Source organism: Amphiprion ocellaris, chromosome 12 (assembly GCF_022539595.1).
Source record: "Amphiprion ocellaris isolate individual 3 ecotype Okinawa chromosome 12, ASM2253959v1, whole genome shotgun sequence".
In the NCBI taxonomy this organism is placed as follows: domain Eukaryota; kingdom Metazoa; phylum Chordata; class Actinopteri; family Pomacentridae; genus Amphiprion; species Amphiprion ocellaris.
In genome coordinates this window covers 22418703-22443235 of record NC_072777.1, presented here as the reverse complement: position 1 = coordinate 22443235, position 24533 = coordinate 22418703, and the positions used below count along the sequence as shown (strand labels likewise).

The window sequence follows — 24533 nt, the reverse complement described above, 5'->3', positions numbered from 1 at the left end:
CAGGCTCTGCAGAGAAAGCGTGGCACCAGAGACCTCTGAAAGTTTAATAAGCTCTTTATTTTAGAGATGAGCTGAGACCGCTACAAGGAAAAGAGAATTTGACGACATCAGCAGCAGGTTGGTTCATCCTGGGCTCTTTTCTGTACAACCACAGGGTGGGTGGGGGGTCCTTTCAGATCAACGCCAGCTGATTGGTGGAAGAAGTAACAGGCTTTTTCTAGGGATTTACATTCTCATGGCCCAGTTACACAGGTGCAGGTTTAAAAAATGGAAGGTTTTAGACTGAAAATGACAAATATAACAAACCATGCAATTATGTTTATACCTATACATTTTATAATTATTTGCTAATAAATGCTTAGATCAGCAGATGCCAGATCAATCTGCCTTCAACACAATTTGCCTCTCATTTAATGAAAACAGCACATTGCACTGTCAGCCAGAAACAGAAAGCACAAACAGCAGAGATCCCCTGCCAATGCACCCGCTCTAAATCACACTAATTCAGCAGTAGACGAATACAAAAATGCAAAAATACAAAATGCAATGCCCAAGATACAGCACCACTACTAAAATCATACTTGAGGAATACAAATGTGTTTTCACATATGTTTTTATGCTTAAATTACCTTCTTAACATGTCCATATGGTGTTTTGTATATGCTAAAAGATACATTGTGAGCAAAACAAGCAGCCAACACCATGGCTGAGCGTTCAGGGGAACCCAGATAGCTCAACTGGTTGAGCGGGGGACCCATAAACTGGGGCTAGATTCCCCGATGCAACGGCATGGCTTCAATTTTTAAGTTTTAAAGTTTCATATGTAACAAGCCTAAAGAACAAATCCTGTCAGCTTGCAGGACAGAGCTTTCTTTATCATTATTCTTGTTCAATTTGAATAGATATCGCTGAATTACTTCAATTTTACAACTTGACATCTTGCCACGCAGAGTAGCTTTACAGTGTTTGAGCAGAGTTGCTGGTGAGCTGGTGTGCTGGAGCTGCAGTGAGTGGGGAGGGGAGGCTGAAAAGGCTGGCATTAAGGCCGGAAAGGAATACTTTCATGGTAGAACTTCAAAATTTGTAACTTTGATAGCTCGATCTCAACAGACCACACATACAACCCTAGTCACTCACGTTGACCTGGTCAGGAAAATATAACCTCCTGATAGGTTTACAGGGTTAAAGGCCATGTGCCACTCAATGAGATGAATGGGAAATCAGTTGCATTAGCAGGGAGCAAGCCAGGCATCATTTCTGTGATGGGTTTTCCAAATGAAAAAGGTAGGAAACGATGAGGGACGACAAAACAGCAACAGTGGTACCAAACTGCAGGACAGCTGTCCAGGTTCTTCATACAACAGGATGTTGTGTGTGTAATTGGGGGTCAATGTTTTTTTCATTGCCAATATCAACAACAATAGAACCTATATATGCAGGAAAAACTTAAATCTTGCTGTCAGAAGTTGGACCAACACAAAACTTTTGTTGGAAGGCTTTTCTTCATGTTTTCATAAGTTTATTTAAAAGAAAATTGCTCAAAATTTGACCTTTAGTGCTGATATTATTCATGATGCATAATCATGGCTCAGACACAGAGTGGTGACATATAGAGAGACAGCTGCATCAGAGCCACAACAGCACTTCATTAAATGAGCTCATTTATTTAAAAAACAGTGATACTGTTAATGTGAAAACCACTGCACATCAGACCTAAAAATCTGCCAAATTTGTAAACGGTCGAGCATGTGCACATACATTAATACATCATGACTGAAAAACTCAGCATAAAAGCCCAACTCATCATTCCAGATGCTGCATGCTAAAGCCTCATCTATAGAGAAATACATCGAAGATCAGAGTAAATACAGAACTGCTGTGAGCTGGATGCAAAGTGTGGCTTCACCCAGTAAAAATGAATTATTCAGCAGCTCACAGGCACTGAGGGCTGCACTCAGGCTGCAACAGGGACCTGGAACGTGCCTCAAATTGACAATAAGTAATTAGAAAACCATTTCCGAGAATCGCCTCAGATCTGCACTGAGGGCTTGACGTGTGTGATGTGCACTTGTGATACACTTTGTGCTTCTGTTGCTTTCTAGTGAAGTTCTCTTTAATGTTTAGTTTGTCCCTCACCTTTCTAAGCTTCATTTTATCTTGGCTGCTTTGCTTTCTAAGAGAAGTGTGTCTTTTTTCCAGGAATGCGTTCTCAAAGGTAGCACAAGGCTTCCTGGTATAGAGTTCTGTCAGCTTGCCAATTAAATCAAAGTAATTAGATGCAACACCACATGGCAACAATTAACTTCAAAGCAAGAAAATAAGAACACGGACCATCTCGTAATGAGAAATCTCTGAAAAAGCTTTTCATGATTAAAAATTGCTCTACAGATGAGACAAAAACGACATTTTTTCTGAATTTCAAAAAGAACTCCATAGAAAGGTCAGAAAAGGGGCACTGTAGCTATACAATTAGAAGAGAGGAACTACATATATATTACATTTTATCACCTACAAAGTTAAAACCAGAGCAGACATGTGGGGATAAACTCTCTCCATCCCCCCTCGGTGCAGCCTGTTGAGCCCAGCTGACTGCTGGGAGTTCATGTGTCAGATGATTCTCTCTCCCACTGCACCGGCTTTGTCTGGGGGAACAAAGATGGAGAGGTTTGTCCGGGGTCGCTTCATTATGGAGGCCAAATGAGGCCTGACTGCGACGTGGATGACCTGTTTCACAAGTCGCTCTCTACACTCCTCCCTCGCTTGTCTTCGGCCTTCTCTCCTCGCTCTTCTTGGAGCTGCGACTCTTATTTCCCCTCAGCGTTCATTCAACATGTAGCGAGGCCACAATCAGCCGGACAAAGGGTGTCAATTTGGCGGTGTTGTTGCGTTGCCGGGGCGACCACTTCTGATGACGGAACTATTCGAGGGTTTGTTCAGAGGCTGCAGCGTGGTGGCAATGTGATATGTTGTTATGAAGATAAACTATAGGCTCATGTGTGTCTATGTTTAGATGATATTTGTATTAGAGAACATTAGTCAATTGAGAGAAGGCAAAAAAAGATCAGATATACTGATGGAGTTTTTTTTGTCAGTTTTCATTGTCTAGTGGGCAGCAGGGAGACTTAAAGTAAAGCTTTTATTTCACTACAGTTTGAACCACAGAAACATCCCTGCAGGCTGGCAGGTTTGTATGTGTGTGTGCTTTATTCATTGTTTTAGAAGGAATCTAGTTTTATAGTGAAACTGTTTATAAGAGCAATGATGAAATCTGCTGACAGTCAAAACTCATGATAGCTTTGCTGATTGAAGTTAAAGAGCCCATAATATGCATATTTACTGGTCTATACTTTTATCAGTTGGGGTCTATTAGAATATGTTTAGATGCTTTAAAGTTCAAAAAACACATTATTTTTCTGTCTTTGTGTACATTACTGCAGCATACCTCACAGTCTGTCTGAAACACTCAGTTGTAGTCTATTCAAGGCCCCGCTCCAGAAATGCCCTGCCAGCTGTGACCAGACAGTAGGGCTGACGAAAGTGAAGCAAAGTTGGTTAGTGCAGAACGGGATCTATAAGTTGATGTAGCCAAAGCATCTCCACTAAGGAAATACAGGTCGACTGCATGGATTTGTTGGAGGGTCAAACTAGCCTCTAAACCGGTTTTATGCAAATGTTGTACATAATGATGTCAAACAGTAATAGAAGAAAAGCCTAGACTTTAAATGAGACGTTACAGTCAGGTAACTAGCAGAGTTTTCTGAGAGAGCATAGCTTCCTTTTGCATAGACTGTGGGCTGTGTAAGTTTGCAGACCTTCAAGAAGCTACAACATACTAACGAGAAGGGGAAAACACAAAAAACATATCATGGGCTCTTTAAGAAAAGAAGAGTATGAGGTTGCAGTAAAGCTGAACTGTGGAATTTGATTACTTTTTAAAGTAAAAGCTACATTCAAGTCATCACAAAACACTGGCTAGCTGATTACTGAAGCATGTGATCAGCTGGTTTGGATCAGAGCTGGAGGGTGTTTAAAGGCCTTGGCTTCACTGTTTGGACTTCTGGAGTCCTGCCTGCAGTGAGAAAGGCGATTCATGGCCAGAAAATACCTCAAAACTCAGACTCCATGTCTCATGTTCTAGCCACATGAGAACAACAGACAGAGCTGGCAGTCGAGTGGCAAGAATAAGAAGCAATGCCACTTTAGCACTTGAGTAATTGGTAATAACTTGCGGAAAAAGAAATAGATTAAACTATTTTCCCATTAAAAAGCCACAATTAGCTCCATAAAGCTGTGCTCTCCAGTCATTCAATAGCACTGAACGTGAACTTGTAAAGCAACAAACATATATTAAAGGAAAAGATAGGATTTCTTTAATGCACTTTGATAAACACCATTTTGTCAGTAAATGATTAGCTGTTCATGGAGAAGTGTTTCAGATGAATTGATGAATTTAAACAGCATGAAAAGAAATCATTTAGAATTACTTTAAGGTGCTGGCAGAGAAACAAGAGGTTGTCTTTTGATATAAAGTCATAAGGTCACTACAACTAGAAATAAAAAGAGATCTTATATGCGTGTTGGTTGAGCTTTTATCTTGTGAAAAAGTGAATCTGCCTGCAGGAAGAGGATTAACACACATATTTGTCAGCTGTAACAACACCCCCCCCCCCACCCCCCACACACACACACACACACACACACACACACATACACAAAGCTTCTGCATTATGAAGCCCTCAGAGAAATTCAAACCAAAAATCCATGTATTACCATGACAATAGAAAACTCTGGCTATCACAAAAAATGTGCATCTGCTTCAATAAAGCCCTTTATCCTGTCTGTGTAAACACTGCTGAGCTGATGTGTGTGTGATGCATCTGCATGGCGACCTGACAGAAGGTTCAAGGAGTTAGCGGCCGCAAGGGAGCAACAATAATCCTTTTAACCAGTCCAGCCATATTCAGTGTCTGTTCGGCTGCCGCTTGAAGAATGAATAAAATGTTATAAGTTTAGCCATCCGTTTTAATCTGTTTCCTGGTTGACTCCAGGCTGGATTTTTCCGCTGTCTCAGGACAACTACAAGAGATGAGAAAATGTGAGAAGAGGGAAATTCACTGCTGCCATTTTATTATTGATTTCCAGCCACCCTGCTGCTTTGGTGCCTCGACCACGGCTCCTATACAGCATGAACTGTGCAGGAGGGATGTGCAGCGATAGGAGGAGTGGTGCAGAGTGTCACCACCTGTGAGCTGGAGTTTCACTTCTACAGTCTATCAATCAGTCCTGCACAAAAAACACCCATGAAGCCAAACTAAACCCTGTTCAACATGCTAAAGCACAGGTTTACAGACCCTTTACATCCCCTCAGGTGATGACAACCCATATCACTGCTGCTTCCTTTTTGGTCCTCCATCTTTTCTTGGCTCTGAAACAACAACTTTCATCTACTAGTTACTATAACACACACCTTTTAAATCAGATTATTATTATCCTTTTGCATATTTGAAGTTGTTTACATTACATACTATGTAATCTTGCACATTCTCAGGTGATTAATTTGCACATTTCTGTCCACTGAAGGTATTTCTATAATTTTTTTGTGACTTATAAACCCTTGATTACACTTAATGCTAATTTAACTTGTAACACTCAATACCTACTGAATGACAAAAGTTTTTCAAAATCTACATGTTACTGTTATGTTACTTTATGGCCTCATAATTTACACCTAGTTTCACATGGAGCTAAAAATGCCAGCAAGTCAGACTACAATTGATCTAATCAATCATTTCTACAAAACTCCAACATTCAAACCATAAACTGGATCAATGAATAATCAAATTACCAATAAAGAAAACATATTTGCCCCAGCAGAAATGGGCTTTAGGTGCATTTAAGGTCTGGGCAGCAAACTGACACTGATATGAGCTCAGTATACAGTCTATAGTATATGAACAATTACAGAAAGGCTTACATACACAGCACAATTAGACTAAAGCACATGGAAAAGATGCATGTGAGGGAAACATGCCTACATGCCTGAAGGGAACTGGTATGTACTCGAGGTCTGATTAGACTCCTCTCCTCGGCAAAGCACAAACTGTGCAATTGACATCTCACCCACCAGTTAATTTTGTTGCAGCTGCTACATCTGCTTTAACACAAAAGACAAAAGTCTCTGCTGTGAAGACACATAAGTGACGAGGTTGGAGTGCAGACTTCACTATAATTAGAAACAGTTTACAAAGATATAAATTACAGATAAAATCAACAATCTCCTTGGCAGCTGAGTAGAGATTGGCGATCTGATGAGCACATATTGTGGATGAACTGAATTCATAGAGGAATGGCACAGATCGCATCCGACATGCAGCCTGGTCAAGTTGCTGTTGTGTAATTCGTCAGCGTCCTTTAGCTCTTTCTCCAGTTAGTCTCGACCTGCAGACAGACTTCAACTCTACCATCTTGGATTGCAGCCGGCACCAGTAGTCCTCCCGAAAGCTGGAGGGTCACTTAAACAAAACCAAGCTCTCGTGTAGAACAAGGATGCTGGAGTTGGAGTCTGTTTACAGGACGAGAGACTCTCAGCTCAACGACATCAAGGATCATCACAACAAAAACCTGGCAGCTTATGTTGTAAACAGAAGACCACACAAAGAAAACCAGAAATCAACATCCTGAAAGGAGCATCAAAACAGCCAAGATGCAAATCACCACTTCTGGTCAGAACTTTGTACATGAAATCAGAGCAAACAGAGAATGCAAAGATTTGTAGACTGAAGTGACAGGCTTTGTATCCAGTAGGGATAAACCGATATGGGTTTTTTAGGGCCGATACCAATGCGCATTGTGGGCAATCAAGAAAGACCAATAATTGATATTTGGAAGCAATATACATAAGACATTAGATGTTTTAACAACATGTGATAGCAGAGAACCTGTCATAAGTGGACTCTTCATTAAGAAAGGTGACTATAACTTAATATGTACAATAGAAATAGGAGTAATTAAATTAGGATGCTCTCCTCTGTTTAATCAACTCAGATTGATCAGTTTGTCTCCTGCAGTTACATGTGCTTTTCTTCATTTTCTCAATCTTTCACTGTTCTATGACTTTTCTTGTCCACTAAGGTCCATATATTAAAGCATATTAATTCTTGTTTTCCAGCCTCTGTTTCAGGGTAATCTGTCAGTGCCTTCTAACTTAGTCGCTAGCCGTTAGCACAGCTTTTGCCACAGTTAAATTTGCTACCGATTTGCGGACACAGTTTGCGTTCCTTGTTCTGACATTTCTGAGACCAGAGAGTGATGACAGGCAGAGAGAGGAGGCTGCATAAGACCTGAAGTAGTACATTTAATCAATCAATAATCGGTCAATAAAAATACCGATACCTATAATCAGAAAAAATTTAAATATCAGCCAGACAGATAATCAGTCTATCCTTATTATCCAGACAACTGTATGCACAACTAATCATGTGATCCCGTAAGTTAAACTACATCTGAGGAGAGATTTGTGATCCAGATCCTGATTTTGCCCCAAAAGACTGGGATATTATCCACCTCAACTGGGCAAACTCAACTGACTGAAAAAACTAAAAATGCCTCGGCCTCACATTCACCTCCTCTCCTCTACCATCATCCCTGTTTCTCCTCACTGTGTGCTGACCACCAGAGCTGAAATAGCACAAGCATAATCTCAGAAGAAGACAAGTGAGGGGAGAGAGGGGGTGGGCAGGGGAGGTGAGAAGGGAGAAGCTGGCAGGCCAGAGCAGAGAAATGCACATTCATGAGCTGTCGTGGCTCATCATGCTGGTCCGGCCTCCCGCTGGCGAATCACACAGATGATCGCATCGAGGGCATGCAGCTGGTCGGAGCTTCACGATGGCCAACACGATCTGTGGACGAACTCCGAGCGAAACATTCAGGAATGAAAACGCAGAGACAGGAGCTCACACACCAAAACACGCAGCAGCAAACACGCAGAAAAAATTACGAATAAATGACTACAATACGAAGAATGAGTCGAGTTTTGTTTGTGTGTGTTTGTATGAAAAGTTCGTTAAATGTAATTTTGCAAGTAAGATTCTTCAGTTATTATACTTTGACATTTTTCAAAACCAAAGAGTTTCCTAACAATGAGTATTTGCAGTTATTTCTAAAATGAAAACTAAAAATCTAAAGTCATGCCAGCCGAACCTGGATGCTGCAGTCTTTATTATACATCGCAGTGTAAATATGTTGAACAAAACAACATACAATGTGGCTGTTTTCAGAGCTATATTAGCATATTTAATGGTGATAAACCATTAAAATTTCTGTATTTCCAACTAGAACTGTAACAATTATCCAAATTATCACTTCAGTGGTTACCTATTAAATCAATAGCCAGCTCGTTTGAGAATCAGTTAACCAGTTTGCTTGTTGATGTTTCACCTTCCCAAAACCAGCTTGTTTTGGGAAGGTGAAACATCACAAACAGTGTTTACAAAGATTTCCACAGCTGAGATTTCTGCCATCCATGGACACGTGGACATTTTCCAAGTGTGCCATCATCAGGTCCTGCAGCTGGCAGCAACAGTATTCCTCCTCAGTCTGCAGCAGATCAGAGAGCGCAGAAATTCCACCAGTTTACCAGAGTTTCTAATCTTTCTGCCGCCGTCTCCATCCTCGCAGTCAAAGTCAGCCTCACACAGTAAACCAGTGTGCTTAAATCACACAGCGAGCATCCTTGAATGGAGATCCTTAGTGCAGTTAGCAAAATGTGCATTTAACTCCAGTCTGACTGAAAACAAATGTTTAAAATTATTCATGCAGAAATCATCTTTCTTCAGAAAGCTGCAGGGAGCTCATGCTAATTGCCTCTCTAAAGGCCGTTCACAAGCTGTTTTCTGTGAATCCTCATTTCCTTGAATCGCTACAGCAGAGGTGAAGAGTGCAAAGTTAGCAGGACACCTAATAGCTGCACTAATGGGAAATGTGCCGGATTGAAATAGACTTCTTTTTAAAGCTTTCCAATGAATTTAAATCACTATGTATGCTGATTAACTGCATATGAGCAGAGTTCATAGCAGGTTTTGAGCATGTGTGTTAAAGGACGTATAGACGGTACATTTATCAGCGCTGTCGCTCTGACAGCCATCTGTCCACGCAGTCTGTCCCTCACTCACATTTACATTCAGCTCAGGAGGAAGTCGCCTCACTGGTGGCAAATGTTTCAGAGCTGAACCTGCCCTCAGGTGCAGCAAACCACAGTGAGGCTTCACAACATTCCTCGTCCCAGCAGGTGATGTCAGTGGCAGCAGCTCTCCAAACCCACAGGACGGCGAAGACGAAGCCTCACAGGTTAAACACACAATCCTCCCGTCAATCACACACACCAACAGAACTACTCGGAGCTCCGCATACACACTTTACTGCTGTGAACTGTGGATGCTGATATTTTCTTTCATTTCTTTCATCTTCAACTTCATGTTATCTTATCTGTACAAAAACACAGTTAAAAAAAGTCAAGATTATACTGAATACTATAATGTTCTGCAAAATCTGTGGAAATTAAAGTTTATTTTAATAAAAATAATTTATCAAATAATGACAGTTTTAATTAATTCAAACAGTCACACACTGTAAAAGAATAAATTACTATTTGTATTTGAATACTATTTGACGTGGACATTACTACTATAGTACTGTCCATTTTTTTAAATTATTTTTTTATAGTCAACATGCAAAGGTGAATTTACTAGATATTATATAATATAATTTAACACAACAGGGGAAATATGTAAAATAACAGTTTTAAAAATTCAATGCAATTTATGATATTTATTATACATAACTTTTATTTCAAATAACATCAAATATCTGTAAAATATCTATATATATATATTTCTTATTTAAATATTTATTTAAATTGTGTAATTTTATAATCAAACATTGAAAAAGAACAAATTACCATTTAAAAAAAATACAGATTTTTAATGTGGACATTATCTACAGCTTTGTTCCATTTTTTTTACAATTAATTTTGAAATTAATCTGTTTTTGCAGTGATTTTACAAGATATCCAAAACTTCAGAAAAAAGAAAAAAATCTGTAAAGTAACAGTTTAAGAAATTATCTACCACTTTTCAGTCCTTATTATACATATTTTTTTCAATAATGACAAAAATTATATAACAATAGCAGTATTTTTGCTGATTGATATACAATTAAAATAGTCAAACAGCAATAAAGTAGGAAAAATACAGATTTTTAATGTGGACATGATTTTAAATTTTGGCCTGTTTGATACTTTTTTCCTGTAATTTTATTAGATATTATCTGTAATTTAACAAAACAGGCGAAATCTATAAAATGACCATCTATATTTTTAAAAAATTACAATTAAAAATTGTTAACATATGTTTGCTTTTTTTTTTTTTTTTTTTTTTTACAGTGTAACTACAATCAACACGGCCAACATGGAGACAAATTATATTTTCAGCCAGCGTGAAGCCACAGTTGCATGACCGTGAAGATATAAAATAGAGTGCAGCCATAGCAGGTGGGTGTGATCTTGTGTGTGAAAAGTAGGAAAGAAGTGTGAGTGACAAGCTGCTGTTAATCTGGTATCACACCTTCCTTTTTAGATCTACGATAGAAGCGACACAAGAACCAGAGGAGGCTGATCTTCCTCAGGTCAGAGCTGCTCAACAACATCCGACAACATCGTACATTTCCGGACGGTGTTTGGTATTTACTCTGAGCACAGCTGCACAAACATGATTCTTCACCCTTAAACGGTCACACAAGATATGACAACTTTTCGTGAATATTATGGAAACCTACGAGGCTTGTTTCATATACAATAAGATGAAGCAATTAAATGCACTTTCTGTGTGCAAACTGCTGATTCAGTAACCAGAAGAAAAGTAAATGTTTACACTGAAGCATACATGTATGTAATATGTACATGATTGTCCAACAGCATTAATGCTTAACCTTCTTGTCAAAACTCACAACATTTGAAGCCTCATTACCGCTAAGCTGATGCCAGTCACAGCTTCCCCAAAGACAACGTGTCAGACGAGCCTTGTTCTTTCTGCAGCACGTTAGTCAGCAGAGATATGATCAATGAGCCAAGCTCCAGTTTCATCTAATCCTTCTGATCTCATGTTCTAACGTATTGACTCTTCTCCTGTAATTCATATTCTGTCAGTAAAGTGAGCTCAAAGACGGTTCCAAGCGGTTCCACTCACTAATACCAATACAGCTGGTTTCTGGGGGAGGAAGGAGGTTATAAGCAGCCATTTACTGTGAAGAGAGAGTCTGAAATTAATACAGGCTTAGAGCAGAAATAACCTTGAAACCACAAGCATGTGACATAATATGATACAGTAGTTAGGCCAAACATCCCTTCATCTGAGAATCAAATAGTCAGCCTAAAGTGACTCCAGTTCAACTGAGGCTGCAAATAATGGTTACTTCTATTGTTACTTATTCTGTTGGTGAGTTTTTGGTCTTAAAAAATGTCAGAAAATGGTGAAAAAATGTAAACTAGTGTTCCTCAAATGTCTTGTTTGTCCACAACACAAAGACATTCACTTCACTGTAACATCTTGTATATATCATAGTCTAAATAATGACCTTTACTGCTGCTTTTGCGCCTCTGGAAAGATGCTAAACTGCATTTCTTTTTCTTAGTACTTAATACTTGGTGCAATGACAACAAAGTTGAATCTAATCTAATCTAGAGGAGGAAAAAAAAATAAATACAAACAATTTCAGAAGCTGAAATCAGCACATGAAGACATTTTTTTTTTAAATTACACAAAGTGATTCATAAATTAGCATAAAAATGGACAACTAATCTATGATTCAAATACAGTCATTAAAAAAACTCCCTGGTGCAATTTACAGATTTGAATAGAACAGAACAGAATAGAATAGAATAGAATAGAATAGAATAGAATAGAATAGAATAGAATAGAATAGAATAGAATAGAATAGAATAGAATAGAATAGAATAGAATTCCTTTAACTGTTATTGGACAATGTGCAACAATATTAAGCAGCAATCCTCTCACTGCAAGTGTCAAGTACAGATTCTTTTAAAGATAGCTTAATTAGAATATTAGGAATTATATCAAAAACAGTAGTTTGACTGATGTTGAACTTCTTGATATTGCACATTGTTGAATATGTACAAAAGTATGGCTGAGTAGTGCACATGTTCCATACATACAAGGTGCAGTTGTATGTAAATGTGTAGTTTCAATATTCCTTGTTATTCCAATCATTTGTCTGTCAATTCTAAGAATCAGTACCTTTGTGAGTGACCTAAAAAGCACTTTCTGGGAGGAAAATCTGACTTTATCATCACCCAACAAGACTGGATAAAGTTCTGTGCTGGGCCCGCTGTGTTTATAATGAGCACAATCCCTCAGTGGCACAAATGTTTACCAGTCAAACTGCATTGTAAGTGCTTTACTCGCCAACCACCTCCCTTCAAAGCAACAAAATCCCCCTAAAAAAAGCTAGTCGGGAGGGCCGAAAAATGCCATGCGAGAGAAGAAAAAAAGAAAGGGGTAATTTCTCAGGCTGGTCTGTAATATCCTGAGTGTCCGTGGAGTGACTCACCACAAAAAGACAGGGGGAAGGAGCATCGAGTTAAACACGAGTATCAGTCAACACGAATTAAACACAGAGGACATGATGCTGTTTGAATCACCAGGTCAGAGAGGACACCGAGAGCGGTTGAAGTGAATGAGTAATGCTCCCTTTGTAGCTTATCGCTGAGACATCCTTGAGCAAGGCACTTAACCTCCAGCGGCGGCAGCACAACAGCAGATGACTGTTGTGGAAAGAAGTTAGTCAACGGAACATAACTTCAATTGGTATTTTCTGTCTCTACGGCCCAAAAAAAAACTGAAAAAATACCTTAAAAATATGTTAAAAACTATCAATATGTCAGCCAATATTTTTTATATACACATATAGTTATAATGCAAAGAGAAAGTTAGGTCACTGTTTATTAACTTTTCTAAGCGACTAATGTGCTGCAAACAGTGATAATGGAGTCTCTACTTCTTCACTGGACAAACTGTGTGACAACAATGTTTCTAAATTACCCCAAACATCCTTTTCTGTATTATGTTTCTTAAAAAGAAAAAAGTGGTTGAAAAGAAACTATGACTACTGATTGGAACAGTGGTCTCCTATGTCCATCCATCCACCCCAACCTCTATCCGATGTAGAATTTGTGCCTTTTAACTAAGAGCCTGTTGTGGAAAGACAGTATTCGACAGCACATGATTTTAACTGGTAGTTTCTGTCTCGATGGCCCAAAAAATTAGAAAAATACCTTAATATACACTTAAATGAAGCTAGATTTTGCACTACAAGAGTAGTCTACAGAGTCAAGCCTTTCTCTGTAGTGATTCAGCAATATTCATTGGGGGAACTGCCTCAAACACAAGCTGCGATTACTTTCCTCCTTGGGTTGACTTTACTTCAGCAAACTGAAACATAAGACGCGAGATGTGAGGGGATGAAACTCATCTGGGATGTCAAATGGATGGAAATTTCAGAAAAAGAAAACCCTGTCTTGGAGAAGACTGAGGCTTTTTTGGTGCAGATTGAAGGGGGGAAATGAGAAAGTGAGATTAAGGTTGGATTGGCAGAGAGGGAGGAGAGCAGATGGTGGCGGGAAGCCAGCCGCGATCAGAATCTTCCCCAAAAAACTTCAAAGGGAAATCACTGGAGCACAGTAACTTTATTCTCCTGTCCTATTTTGCATGCAGTTAACATTTTATCGTTCAATCCACCAGCAGCAAAACACAACGCATGATGCGACTGCAGGGAAGAAAGTCGATTGGATCAACTCTTCCAGCTGATTAGTCAGTTTTAATTATATCTTCCTGACATTTTATATGAATTATTCAACATTAGATTTATCACGAGGCACATCAATAGCAGCGAGACTGCAGGGAAACGTTCCTGCACTTCAATGGGGACAATCATACAGAAAAGAGGAGATTTATAAACTTAACAGCCTATTCTAAAAGGTCATAAAAATGATTTTGGCATCGAAATGGCTTATAATTTCTCCAGTCTGGACGCAGCCTTGGGAACAGTTTTCTGTGTCACTAAACTTGTGATCAGTCTGTGTGATAAAAGAGGTAAAACAGAACAAATTTGCCTCCAGAGTAAAGCTACCAATCCCACAAACTGCTCCAGAGGGTCGATTTAATCCCGCAAGAGGACAGAGACAAAGCAAGTACTGTAAATCTGAAAGCCTGGGAGTCACCACTGAGGACTGCTACACTGACATTAACTGAGAAGTAGGTTATTATGCACATTGGTAATGAAGTCATAGTTCTTGTAATGATATCTCATCCGGATGACTTCTTAATGCATCCTGTAAAGGAGAGGAGGGCATTCTCTTTATATCGCTCTCTGTCAACAGCCCTCATTGAGTAAAAGGAGTCAGTGACTTTATCTTTAGCCGTCTAAATCAATGTAAAGAACACATTTATTCTAATTTGAAATTAGCCCCAGGCTGACCTCATTAATATCTCATTTGGATGGGATACTATCACTGGCTGCAGTCCAACTTAAACTCATGAGGGACCAGGGCACTACTCTGCACATAAACAGTTCCTCCGGTGCAGTGGTTAGATTAAAACGTTCCAGTCTGCGTGGCCTCGACTCCCGTCACTCATCGGTGGCGTGAACCTGCGGCGCCTGGGAGGCACGAGGCCTTTCAGCAGTTGTCAAGGCTTGTTACCATGACACTTCACAGCCCCGTCGCCCTGACGATGCTGCTTATCAAACAGCCAGAGATTAGCTGACATCAGCGGTACGTGTGGCCTGACACGATGCAGGGAACTAAACCAACCAGCAACATATACGTTCTGTTTCTGGTGGTTCAGGAATGTGCTCTGGCCAGGCATCTTTGACCTTCACAGGGACAAAACCAGCTGATAAACATCTGCAGGGGCCAGAGAGTTTGCTTGCAATACCAAAATTCTTAATAATGCACTGAGAGGCCCTTCATTGCATCTGCAGTATGTTGTGTTCTGTGCAGTAACAATTCAAATCAAGCAGATTTTTGTAGCTTTGGTAGGGATTTATATTCATTTATATACAAGGATGTAGTGTTTGTGTACCAGTAAAACATAAAAATCTGTGTTTTATCCCTGCAGAGAGGAATTTCTGGTGCCCTAAAAGAAGTTTTAGCCTTCACCACAGAGAACTTATCAGTATGAAACTTAAAAGAAGAGAGAGTTGAAAAAAAGTCAATTAAAATCTAATTAGTTTTGTTCACTGGGATTCATTTACTTAACGATAAAAGACATTTTTGTTGATAAAATGTACAAAAATAACAAGAAAATGCACAGATTTCTGTAAAATAAACACAAACTCACAGACCAAGCATGGTTTTGTCAACCGATCCATCCACCCCAACCTCTCCCTATACAGATTTTGCGGCTTTCCACCAAGAGCCTGACCTATACTGACTTTTGAGGTCAGAGCTGCTCTGCTGGACAAACTATATGACAATGTTTCTAAATTAACCCAAACATCTTTTTTTCTGTACAGGGAGTCTCTAAGTCTGGACACAGAAAATCTCATTAACTATCATTTTTTTTGCCTCCACAGAGTAAATCTGGCTTCGTCTAAAGAGGAAAAAGTTGAACTGGTACTTCTCAGTGGACATGAAGGATGGACACATCAAACAATAGGGTGAGGGTTTGGGTTAGCGAAGTGATTTTTTTGGGGCTAATATGAATTGTAGTCATGACCAATTCTTTAGTTTCGACTGACACATTTGGTCGTCCCAAATGGGGTTTGTCAATGACACTGCTTGTTTCTTTAAACTTTTTAACCACCTTTGCCACTGTGGAAAAGCCAAGTGGAATCCTCCTTGGATGACATGCATTAAATTCATCTTCTATCTTTCAATATGTCCATCCTTCATGTCTATTGAGAAGTACCAGTTCAACTCTTTCCTCTTTGGACAAAGCCATATTTAATCTGTGGAGTCAAAAAATTATAAAGAGATTTCCTATGTGTCCAAATTTTAGGGAAACCTTGTATTATGATTCTTGAAAAGAACAAAAGGTTGAAAGAAAACAATGACGACTGGTTTCAACATTGTTCTCCTGTGTTAACATCCCATTTTTGTCAATCTATCCATCCACCCCGACCTCCTCCCTATACAGGTTTTATACATGGTCCATATCAGATAACGTATACGTCATTACTGAAATATTAATGACAGACCACCTTTTTAATGATTAATAGTCAACTACAGGGTAAAGTCACAATAGACATAACTACAGGTTGCTACGAGCTGCTTTTACAAATGGTTTATGGGCATGTTTATGCCTAGGGGAAGTCTGCCAACTCAACGTAAGTCAGTTGTGTGAACACATAGCGCCAAACTGGCAACCCAACACTCATCTCCACAAGTACTGAACAGCCACTGGACAAGTAACAGCGTGCTGACCATGTGGGCACAACTTTATGGCACAAAAGCAGCCACAAGTGTCCACCATGAGTCAGTTCAGAGCAGCTGGAGCCGCCACTCGCTCACACACCTGTTACACACTGTAGACACTTCAATGCATCCCCTCTGGACACACAATTCTCCCCACGAGAAACAGCAGGGAACACAACTTGTGTTTCAAAGTGACACCAGTCTTCACTCCAGTCTGCTGCCATTAGTGGCGTTGGTGATGTTCAATTTCAGCACTGCTCCATTCTGAGGACAGATATGCTCTGAGACACATAAGAAGCTAAAAAAAACAGCTAATGAGAGAGTTGTTAAAAAAGTATGAGAAAGATGAAAAGTAAGTGGCTTCCATTCTGGGACATGGACACAACATGCGGCTCTTTGAAACAACCAAAGCTATTGTTAACCACAGTTTGAGTTTGGCCCACGGAGAGATTCCAACAGCTGGATCCAATTAAGGGCTTTCTTAAAGGGGGCAGGCCTCATCCACACTGCATGTCTCACTTCTTAACCCACATACGACACAAGATAATGGGTGAAACAAAAGAAAATGAAGATCGCACACTTCAGTAGAAGCTCTTTTTGACATTTGAGCTTTGTCTGAACATCACCACAGAGGCATTCAAGTGGAAATATCTGAGAAAAGCTTCTGTGCTGTGTCAAACAGAATCAAGTAAAAACCTTTCTGCCTCATCAGCAACCTCAGGCGCTCTTAAGGACACATTCCTGTGGGGAAGGAAACTCTGCACAAACTAACAAAAAACAGCTTAAAATGATGGTTCTGCCAGCTTTCAGGCACGATGATGTAACTGAACAAGGCCAACTCCAGGCCTTTGGTGGTAAAATAACAGTGTGGCTGTCAAAGATGCATTAGGAACCTCAAGGCATTTGCAACAGTAATGTTACATGAGATCTAGAATTATGGAAAAGACAACCCAGTCTGCACAGTACAATGTTCCAATACAACAAAATTGCATTCTGGATTATGTTTTGATTAAAACGCATGTTTGTTTCTAATCTTTGTCATTTATTTTACAGCCGCCCTTTTTTAGTAAACCAACCATATATTAGATGAGGCAGAACTTGTCACCCTGGTAACTGAGAAAATCGAGGAAAAACTACAAACATTTTGCAAAAGGATTGTATTTGAAGCCAAACCAAACCCTAAGCAAGTATTTTCGGCGGCTACACTTGACCAAGCTTCTAACTTTAAGAATGTGCATCTTGCATGAGACTTCACCGGGAATAAAGCAACTCAAATTATACAGCATTTGCAAAGTTTTCCTCTCCAGTATTGAAACATTCAGCAGTCCACATTAGTATAGAGCCTTTTTCTTTAACTTACGCTTCCGAACCATTTAAGAGTGCGTTTCTCATTCACCCAACAACAGTGGCCGAGTTGTCATGCCATGCCATGGGGTTCAGCATCTTGTACAAGGAGAATTTGGTCATGGAGGCGACAGGGATCAAACCGCCAACCTTGCTATTAGACGACAACCCACTCTACTACCTGAGCCCAGCACCAGTCCTACACCTTTAGTCCATCTCTGGTCACCGATAAAACCCCTCAAAACTCACCTGTGTGTATCTAAATTACCTACTTAGACCATTATTTTCATGAAAATGACACTTCCTGACTTAACATGACATGAATGTAACTCTACACCCAATTCTGACCCAAGTTTTAACCTGTTGTGTTAATGGTGTCTTCTGTGCTAAAGTCCCATGTTTTGTCAACTCATCCATCCACCCCAACCTCCTCCCTATACGGACTTTGTGGCTTTAAACCAAGAGCCTGACTGATACTGGACGGCATATATGTAAGTCTACATCCAACTCTGACCCAAGCTTTAAACTGTTGTGTCAATGGTGACAATAAATACTGAAATGAAACTTGACTTTAAAAGATCATATTGCATATCAAATATCTGTCAGAAAACTCATAATTATTTTTTTTAACACACAAATCATGCAGTTTTTGTGGCAAGTACTAATAGTGGGAGTGATTCAGCCACACATGGTCGAACTGATTCTGAAGAAAAATGATGCAGAAATTCCCATCCTTGCTTGGTTCTTAAGGTTTAACGCCTCCAAAGCTGGAATCTGTGTTTTTAAGACCTATTTCACTCATTCTTGCATCCAAAAAAAACTCCACACAGACACATTAACAAGGTAAAATGCTGGATTTTTACTGGAGAGGGTCTGTTTTTACTCAACTTGGGGTCACTGTTCCACTTCAGAAAGCAACCAGCATCATGTTCTATGGAAAATAAAGACTCCATCCGTGCTACACAACAGGCAGCAGCACATGCAAGCACCTCAGACTTAACATGCGATCCAGTGTCAGACGTTACATCCAACCTGGTGTAGGATGAAGCTGGAAAAGGTGTGTCCTCAGTGCACCTCTGACTTGTGTCATGAAGTATCTGTGTGGATTCATGTCTGCAAAAGACCTGGACAGACTGTCTAGATGGAGATTCATGGATGTTCTCCAGCCATTTCTCCACGTCATTTCTCTTGTACATGACAGTAAGTGTGGCAATCATAATTCAAAAAATAAATAAATATAAAATAAAAAATGCCACCCCATCACCAGTGCTGAGAGATAATCCCTCTTAGTGTGGGAGTAGCAGCAGCAGCAGAGTGAACGAGCGCCATTCCCAACCCATGCACGTCCACCAATGCAGCACAAACTGAGGCTGTCTGTGCAATAAAACTGGCAAAATTCACCCCTAGGACAACATGACACTTCATGCAGACACTGCAAACCCCACAGCGTGTCTATGAAGCAGCCGTGGAGCCACTTACAAAACAGAATTCATTTATAAAAATGGCATTTCAGAGCAACATATTCGTAGTTTTCCACCGATCGGACACTTCTCTCGTGTTATTTCACACCGAAGAACAACCAGCAGCCTCTTACCTCATGGTGAAAGTGTTGTCAGGCCAAATAAATCACCGACTCCTTCGACGACGGCGGAGTTTGTTGTGTAGTTTTTTCACAGAAGTTCACGGTTTCGACGCTACAGGCGACCAGATGAATGAGAGGTTTCACAGTTTAGAGGCTATCCGGTAAAAGTAGAAAAAAATAGAAAAGAAAAAAAAGAAAATGAGGACGTAAAAAAAGAGAGAAGAAACAGTCCGATCCTACATGATCCAGAGCATCGCGGCTCCGCTGGTGGTGGGTGAGTCACTGGAAACAAAGTGGGAGAATCGCAACGTTTCTCGGCTCTTTCTGACGCGCTCGGCTCGGTGCGGTGCGCCGCTCTGCCGCTCTGCCGCCGCTCCGCTGCCGCTGCCTCCTGGCTGCAACACGTGCTGCGTTCACGGACACTCCGGCAACTCCTATCTTGAAGCTCCAGCAGCCTGCACCTGACAAACCACATCTATTTTCTGCAACACCAAGAAGAGAGAACACATCACTCCATTTCTTAGGTTTCTGCACTGGTCTTCTGTTAAATATAGACTTGAGTTCAAAGCCCTACTTATTGTTTATAATCCTCTAGTAAGTAATTTTGAAAAGTTTAGAAGTCCCTTTGGACCAATTTTGAGTCATTTTAGATAAAATTTGTGTTATTTTGGACAGATTTCATGTCAAAATAGCAAAAAATAAATTAAAAAATAAATGAAAAATCCAGGGCTTGGGCTGGACTTACAAAAAGTTTTTTGGGAAAAAATGGGTGATTTTGGACATCCATCCATCCATCCATCCATCCATCCATCCATCCATTATCTCCTCTTCAGAGTTGGGGGAAGGGGTGGGGTGAGGGGTGAGGGGTCAGTTAAGAATTACCAATTAACCTCAGTGTGTTTTTTGACTGTGGGTGGAAGCTGGAGAACCTGGAGAAAACCCATGCATGCACAAGGAGAACATGCAAACTCCATACAGAAAGATCCCAGACCCAGGCCAGGATATGAACAAGGGATCTTCTAGCTGTGAGGCGACAGTGCTAACCATCGTGCACTGTGCAGCCCCATTTTGGACAGCTTTAAGTAATTCTGGACAAGTTTAAATCAGTCAAATTTTGTGTTATTCTGGATAATATTTGGGTGTTTTTGGACAGATTTCAAGTCAAAATAGCTTAAAAATGAGAGCATTGTCTTGCCATACATCAAATTCTACAATGTTAGAGAACTGAATTTATTGAATATAACAGTTTTTGGTTAATAAGAAGATTCAAGGAATTTTGGACAGATTTCAAGTAAAAATAGCAAAACACTGGAGGTCTAGGGTTGCCCTTACAAAACCTTTGTGAGGCCAAAATATGCCCCTCATTTGAACATTGTGCAATTTTTCCCATTCTGAGGGGCCAATAAGTATTTATTGTTTATATTTTAGACAACTTTTAGCAATTTTGTACTAGTTTAAAAGTCATTTTGGACAAAATTTAAAGTCATTATTGATCAAATTTGGGTTCATTTTGACAAATTTCAAGTCAAAATAACAACAAAACAAAAACACAGATACATCAAGTTCCATTAATGTCAAAGCCTTCAACAGTTGGTGAAGATCTATTTTCTAATCCTTGAAGCGCAATGATCAGACAGTGACCGGTACACAGACACTCCAGTGACTATTAAAGGCCTCCTTAAAATGCAGCTTTGCTTAAATGACGCAATGCCACAACAGACGACAAATGAAAGACGAGAACAAGCTGCTGGCATGTTGGATGCTGACATGTTAGGACCTCTGTCAGGCATTTGTCTAAGAAACCTTTTCAATGTTTTGAGGCGGATGTGGATGTCCGACAAAATAATCCAAAAAACATTACAGAAAGCTATTGTCTTTGCTTTCGGAACTTATTCCTAAATGTGTTTATTATGAAAAAACAAAAAGTCTCTAGAGCTCCTTGTTGCTCTTTTTTTTAGTCTATTGATGACAACACATTACCTCTGGTTTTTTGGATAGCTTATTAAACAGAAGGAATATTAGGCTACTACAGCTCCTGCTCTCTGGTATCATCTGCAAATTTCGTTAAAAGCCTGTAGGAAACTTCATCTTCATCTGCTGCATCTTTCATTGAAGGAGTGTTCACCGTGTTATTTCCAACGGGACCTGAATGCAGCAGTTGACGCAGCCTGTGGGACGTAGCACGTACAGGTTGCCCCTGACAACTGAGTTGGATATCTTGCTGTGTGCTCCCTGAGATGTTGAGCTGGGACCAGCGGAGGAACATTTTACAAAAGAGGCTTGTGAAAATGACTGTAGGGGAATCTGCTTCCATGTCTTATAAATAACTGCAGTGATCCTGCAGTCAAGCTGCACACATACAGCAATTATTAATGTCTTAATATCTAAGCATTTACATAAGATCACTACTCTAACACAGTGTGCAGAATACAGGCTGATTCACATTTTGCTTGGATGCCAAACTCCAACAAATTTGTTGAAGATGGGAAAGTTGATGTTGATGCTGAGGTTATTTGGAGTGTTTGCTGAGGAAACTGTTCAGTATTATGGACAACTCCTCTCTTCACCACAATGCCAAACTGATGTCACATCAAAGCAGCTTTAACTGTAGACTGAGGTGCTGCTCAGAACCCCACAGGAAGTCAGTTCAGTTTTGTGTATATAGCTCCAATTCAGAACATATGTAACTCATAGCACCTTACATAGTAAAGGAGAAGACCAACAAATTCAGAGTTTCCTGTTGGTTCCTGTTGAGCAAGTATTTGGGTGACAGTGTCAAGGAACCAGAAGCTTTCCCTTTACCAGGAGGGACAAAAAACACCTCAAACAGAACCAGGCTCAGGGAGGGTGGCTCAGTTAGGGTTCTGTAGGAATGACAACTTAAACAATAGACCCATAAATCTGGATAACAACTTTAATATCATTCACAGTGTTACTTTTCTCAATACTTTGTACATTAGTTTCAGCATCATGTGTAGTATCTCATTTTCACGTGTAATCTTAGAATCATTGCCAGTATTACTTATTACTTTTCTATTGCAATCTTAATATAGTCAACTAATGTTTATTTTCAGTTATGTGTCATGCTTTTATTTTGTTGCTTTTCTATTTGACAGTACATTGCACAAGGATTTCCTGTGGTATTATTTAAGTTTTGATCTTAACTGATCCTATCATATCTTCTCTTAGCTTAGCGTAGCGTAGCCTGGCTTAACTCAATTGATGATCCTCTGGTTGTTTTTGTGAAAAAAAAATCGAAGTTTTGCTAATAGAAATAAAATAAAATAACATAAAATAAAGGATATTTCATTTTTATGTCTTAGTATAGATGATCTAATCATTAATATTTCCACATGTAAATATTTATCAGCCTGATCATTAAGTACATATTTGACACTTTGGGGAGTTTGCAGATTCAATGCAAGCACAAAAGGTTATGAAAGTGTAATTTGATGCACGAATCAGATCTTTTTGAACAAGAACTTTTCACACATTTAAAAAAATAGTACTAATTTAAAAAATGGTGCTGCCTTCCCCACAAATAAGAGCTGACGTCCTGCCACAGGTGCCAGCTGTGTGATTTACTGCTGTGTTTATCTGTGAGTGTGTTTCTGCGTGAGTGTGTGCTGATGCGGTAAATATGTTCACCCTCGCAGATTTTTAATCTGTATGTCAGCAGGGAACCAAATCGACTCCCTGATGTCGCCACAAAAGACACACAATGAGCTTAACGGGACGAGTTTCTGTTTTAAGTGCGTGGCCGCTCGCATGTCGGGTGCATGTGTGCGTCCGTCCTGCCTCAACATCACCATTACTATAATGGCGCAGCAGCAAGTGCAGCCAGTACTATAAGCCACTTATCCAGAGAGGGACCAAAAGAGGCTTAGCAGAGCTGAGACCAACTGAGACTGTTTACTCCCCAAAATTAAAAACGCTGATTTTTTAAAATTTTTTTTACTTCAAGGGGATGCTGTTCCCCCTCCTTCAGTTGTGTCTCCATCTGAGCGAACATCAGAAAGCATGATGAGAACAGTGATTAAGTAAGAGAGCTGCACAGATCGGTCCTGCCTGGCCTGGAAACAACCTGAAGAGAAGACATTATTTGAAACAGACTGTGTGTGTCCTGCAGATTGTGAAAGACAGCGATGTGCAATAAATAACATGACTGATTGATATATTTATAGGGAGCTTGGCTACATCCTGCTGGTTTCTCTGATGCCCTAAAAGGGGATTATGAAAGGGTTTTCTGAAAAATAAAAAGGTAGTGGCAAAGGTCATATTATGAGCTCTTCCTCCTTTGTGTAACGGGGCTACACTTTGATGAAAAGATTCATCAGTGGAAAGGCCGAGGTGATTTTATCACAACAATATGAGCAGTTAGAGGCGACAATCTGGCCTCCATGATGCAGGAGTTTTGGATGTCAGTGGTGATGCAAATCTCCATGACAAATAAAAACCTGCACATTCCCCTTCAGAGGTATGCTGTGTTTTTTTAATGTACTAATTCTTTCATTTTTTTCTGTTTCTGATACTAACATCTGAAATAGATGCAAGTCATCCGCCCGGGTGACGGAGCAACGACTGACTCAGCTGATGATGAATGAGCCATCAGCACGCCACCCACTCCTCAGCAGCTCTGTTATTGTGACATTTAACACAATGAACCGGTAAATGTCATTAGATCTGAGGGAAATTAAGCTTATTCTGCTGTTTCTCTCACTGCAAACTGCTCAGGGGGAGAAAGGGAAAAAAAGCAGCAGCCAAATGTTGATGTGAAGCGCGCCATCCTTACCCAGCTTGGAATTAAATCAGTTGCATACATTCGGTTTTCAGTTCACCCCATATATTTATTAGTATTCATCCATTAGAAAGCGTGAACTTCGTCTGCCATCTAGTGTAGGAGCCAAGAAATCATCCTTACCAGTTGGAGTGCTTCTTCTCAAAACTCTACACTGAAAAAAGTGAACCGAATTGCTAGATTAAGTGACATGCTACTGAATTTAGTTTATCAAAAATAAATCATCAAGTAATAATAATGCCACTGTTTTAAGTAAAATGTATCCAAATTTTTTTCAAATAGGTATTGCTGCAACTTAATTTAAATTTGAAATTTGCAGTTTT

General features: G+C 39.8%; 1 protein-coding gene across 1 annotated transcript in view; it reads right to left on the bottom strand.

Moving 5' to 3' along the window:
* The window catches only part of enah (ENAH actin regulator), a 165757-nt gene extending 145982 nt beyond the window's left edge, over nucleotides 1–19775 (bottom strand). The window contains exon 1 of the mRNA XM_023292630.3: nucleotides 19425–19775. Within this exon, the coding sequence (XP_023148398.2) occupies nucleotides 19425–19429 (5 nt within the window). The 5' untranslated portion in view covers nucleotides 19430–19775. The remainder of the gene's footprint in view (nucleotides 1–19424) is intronic.
* Between the last annotated feature and the right edge of the window lie 4758 nt (nucleotides 19776–24533).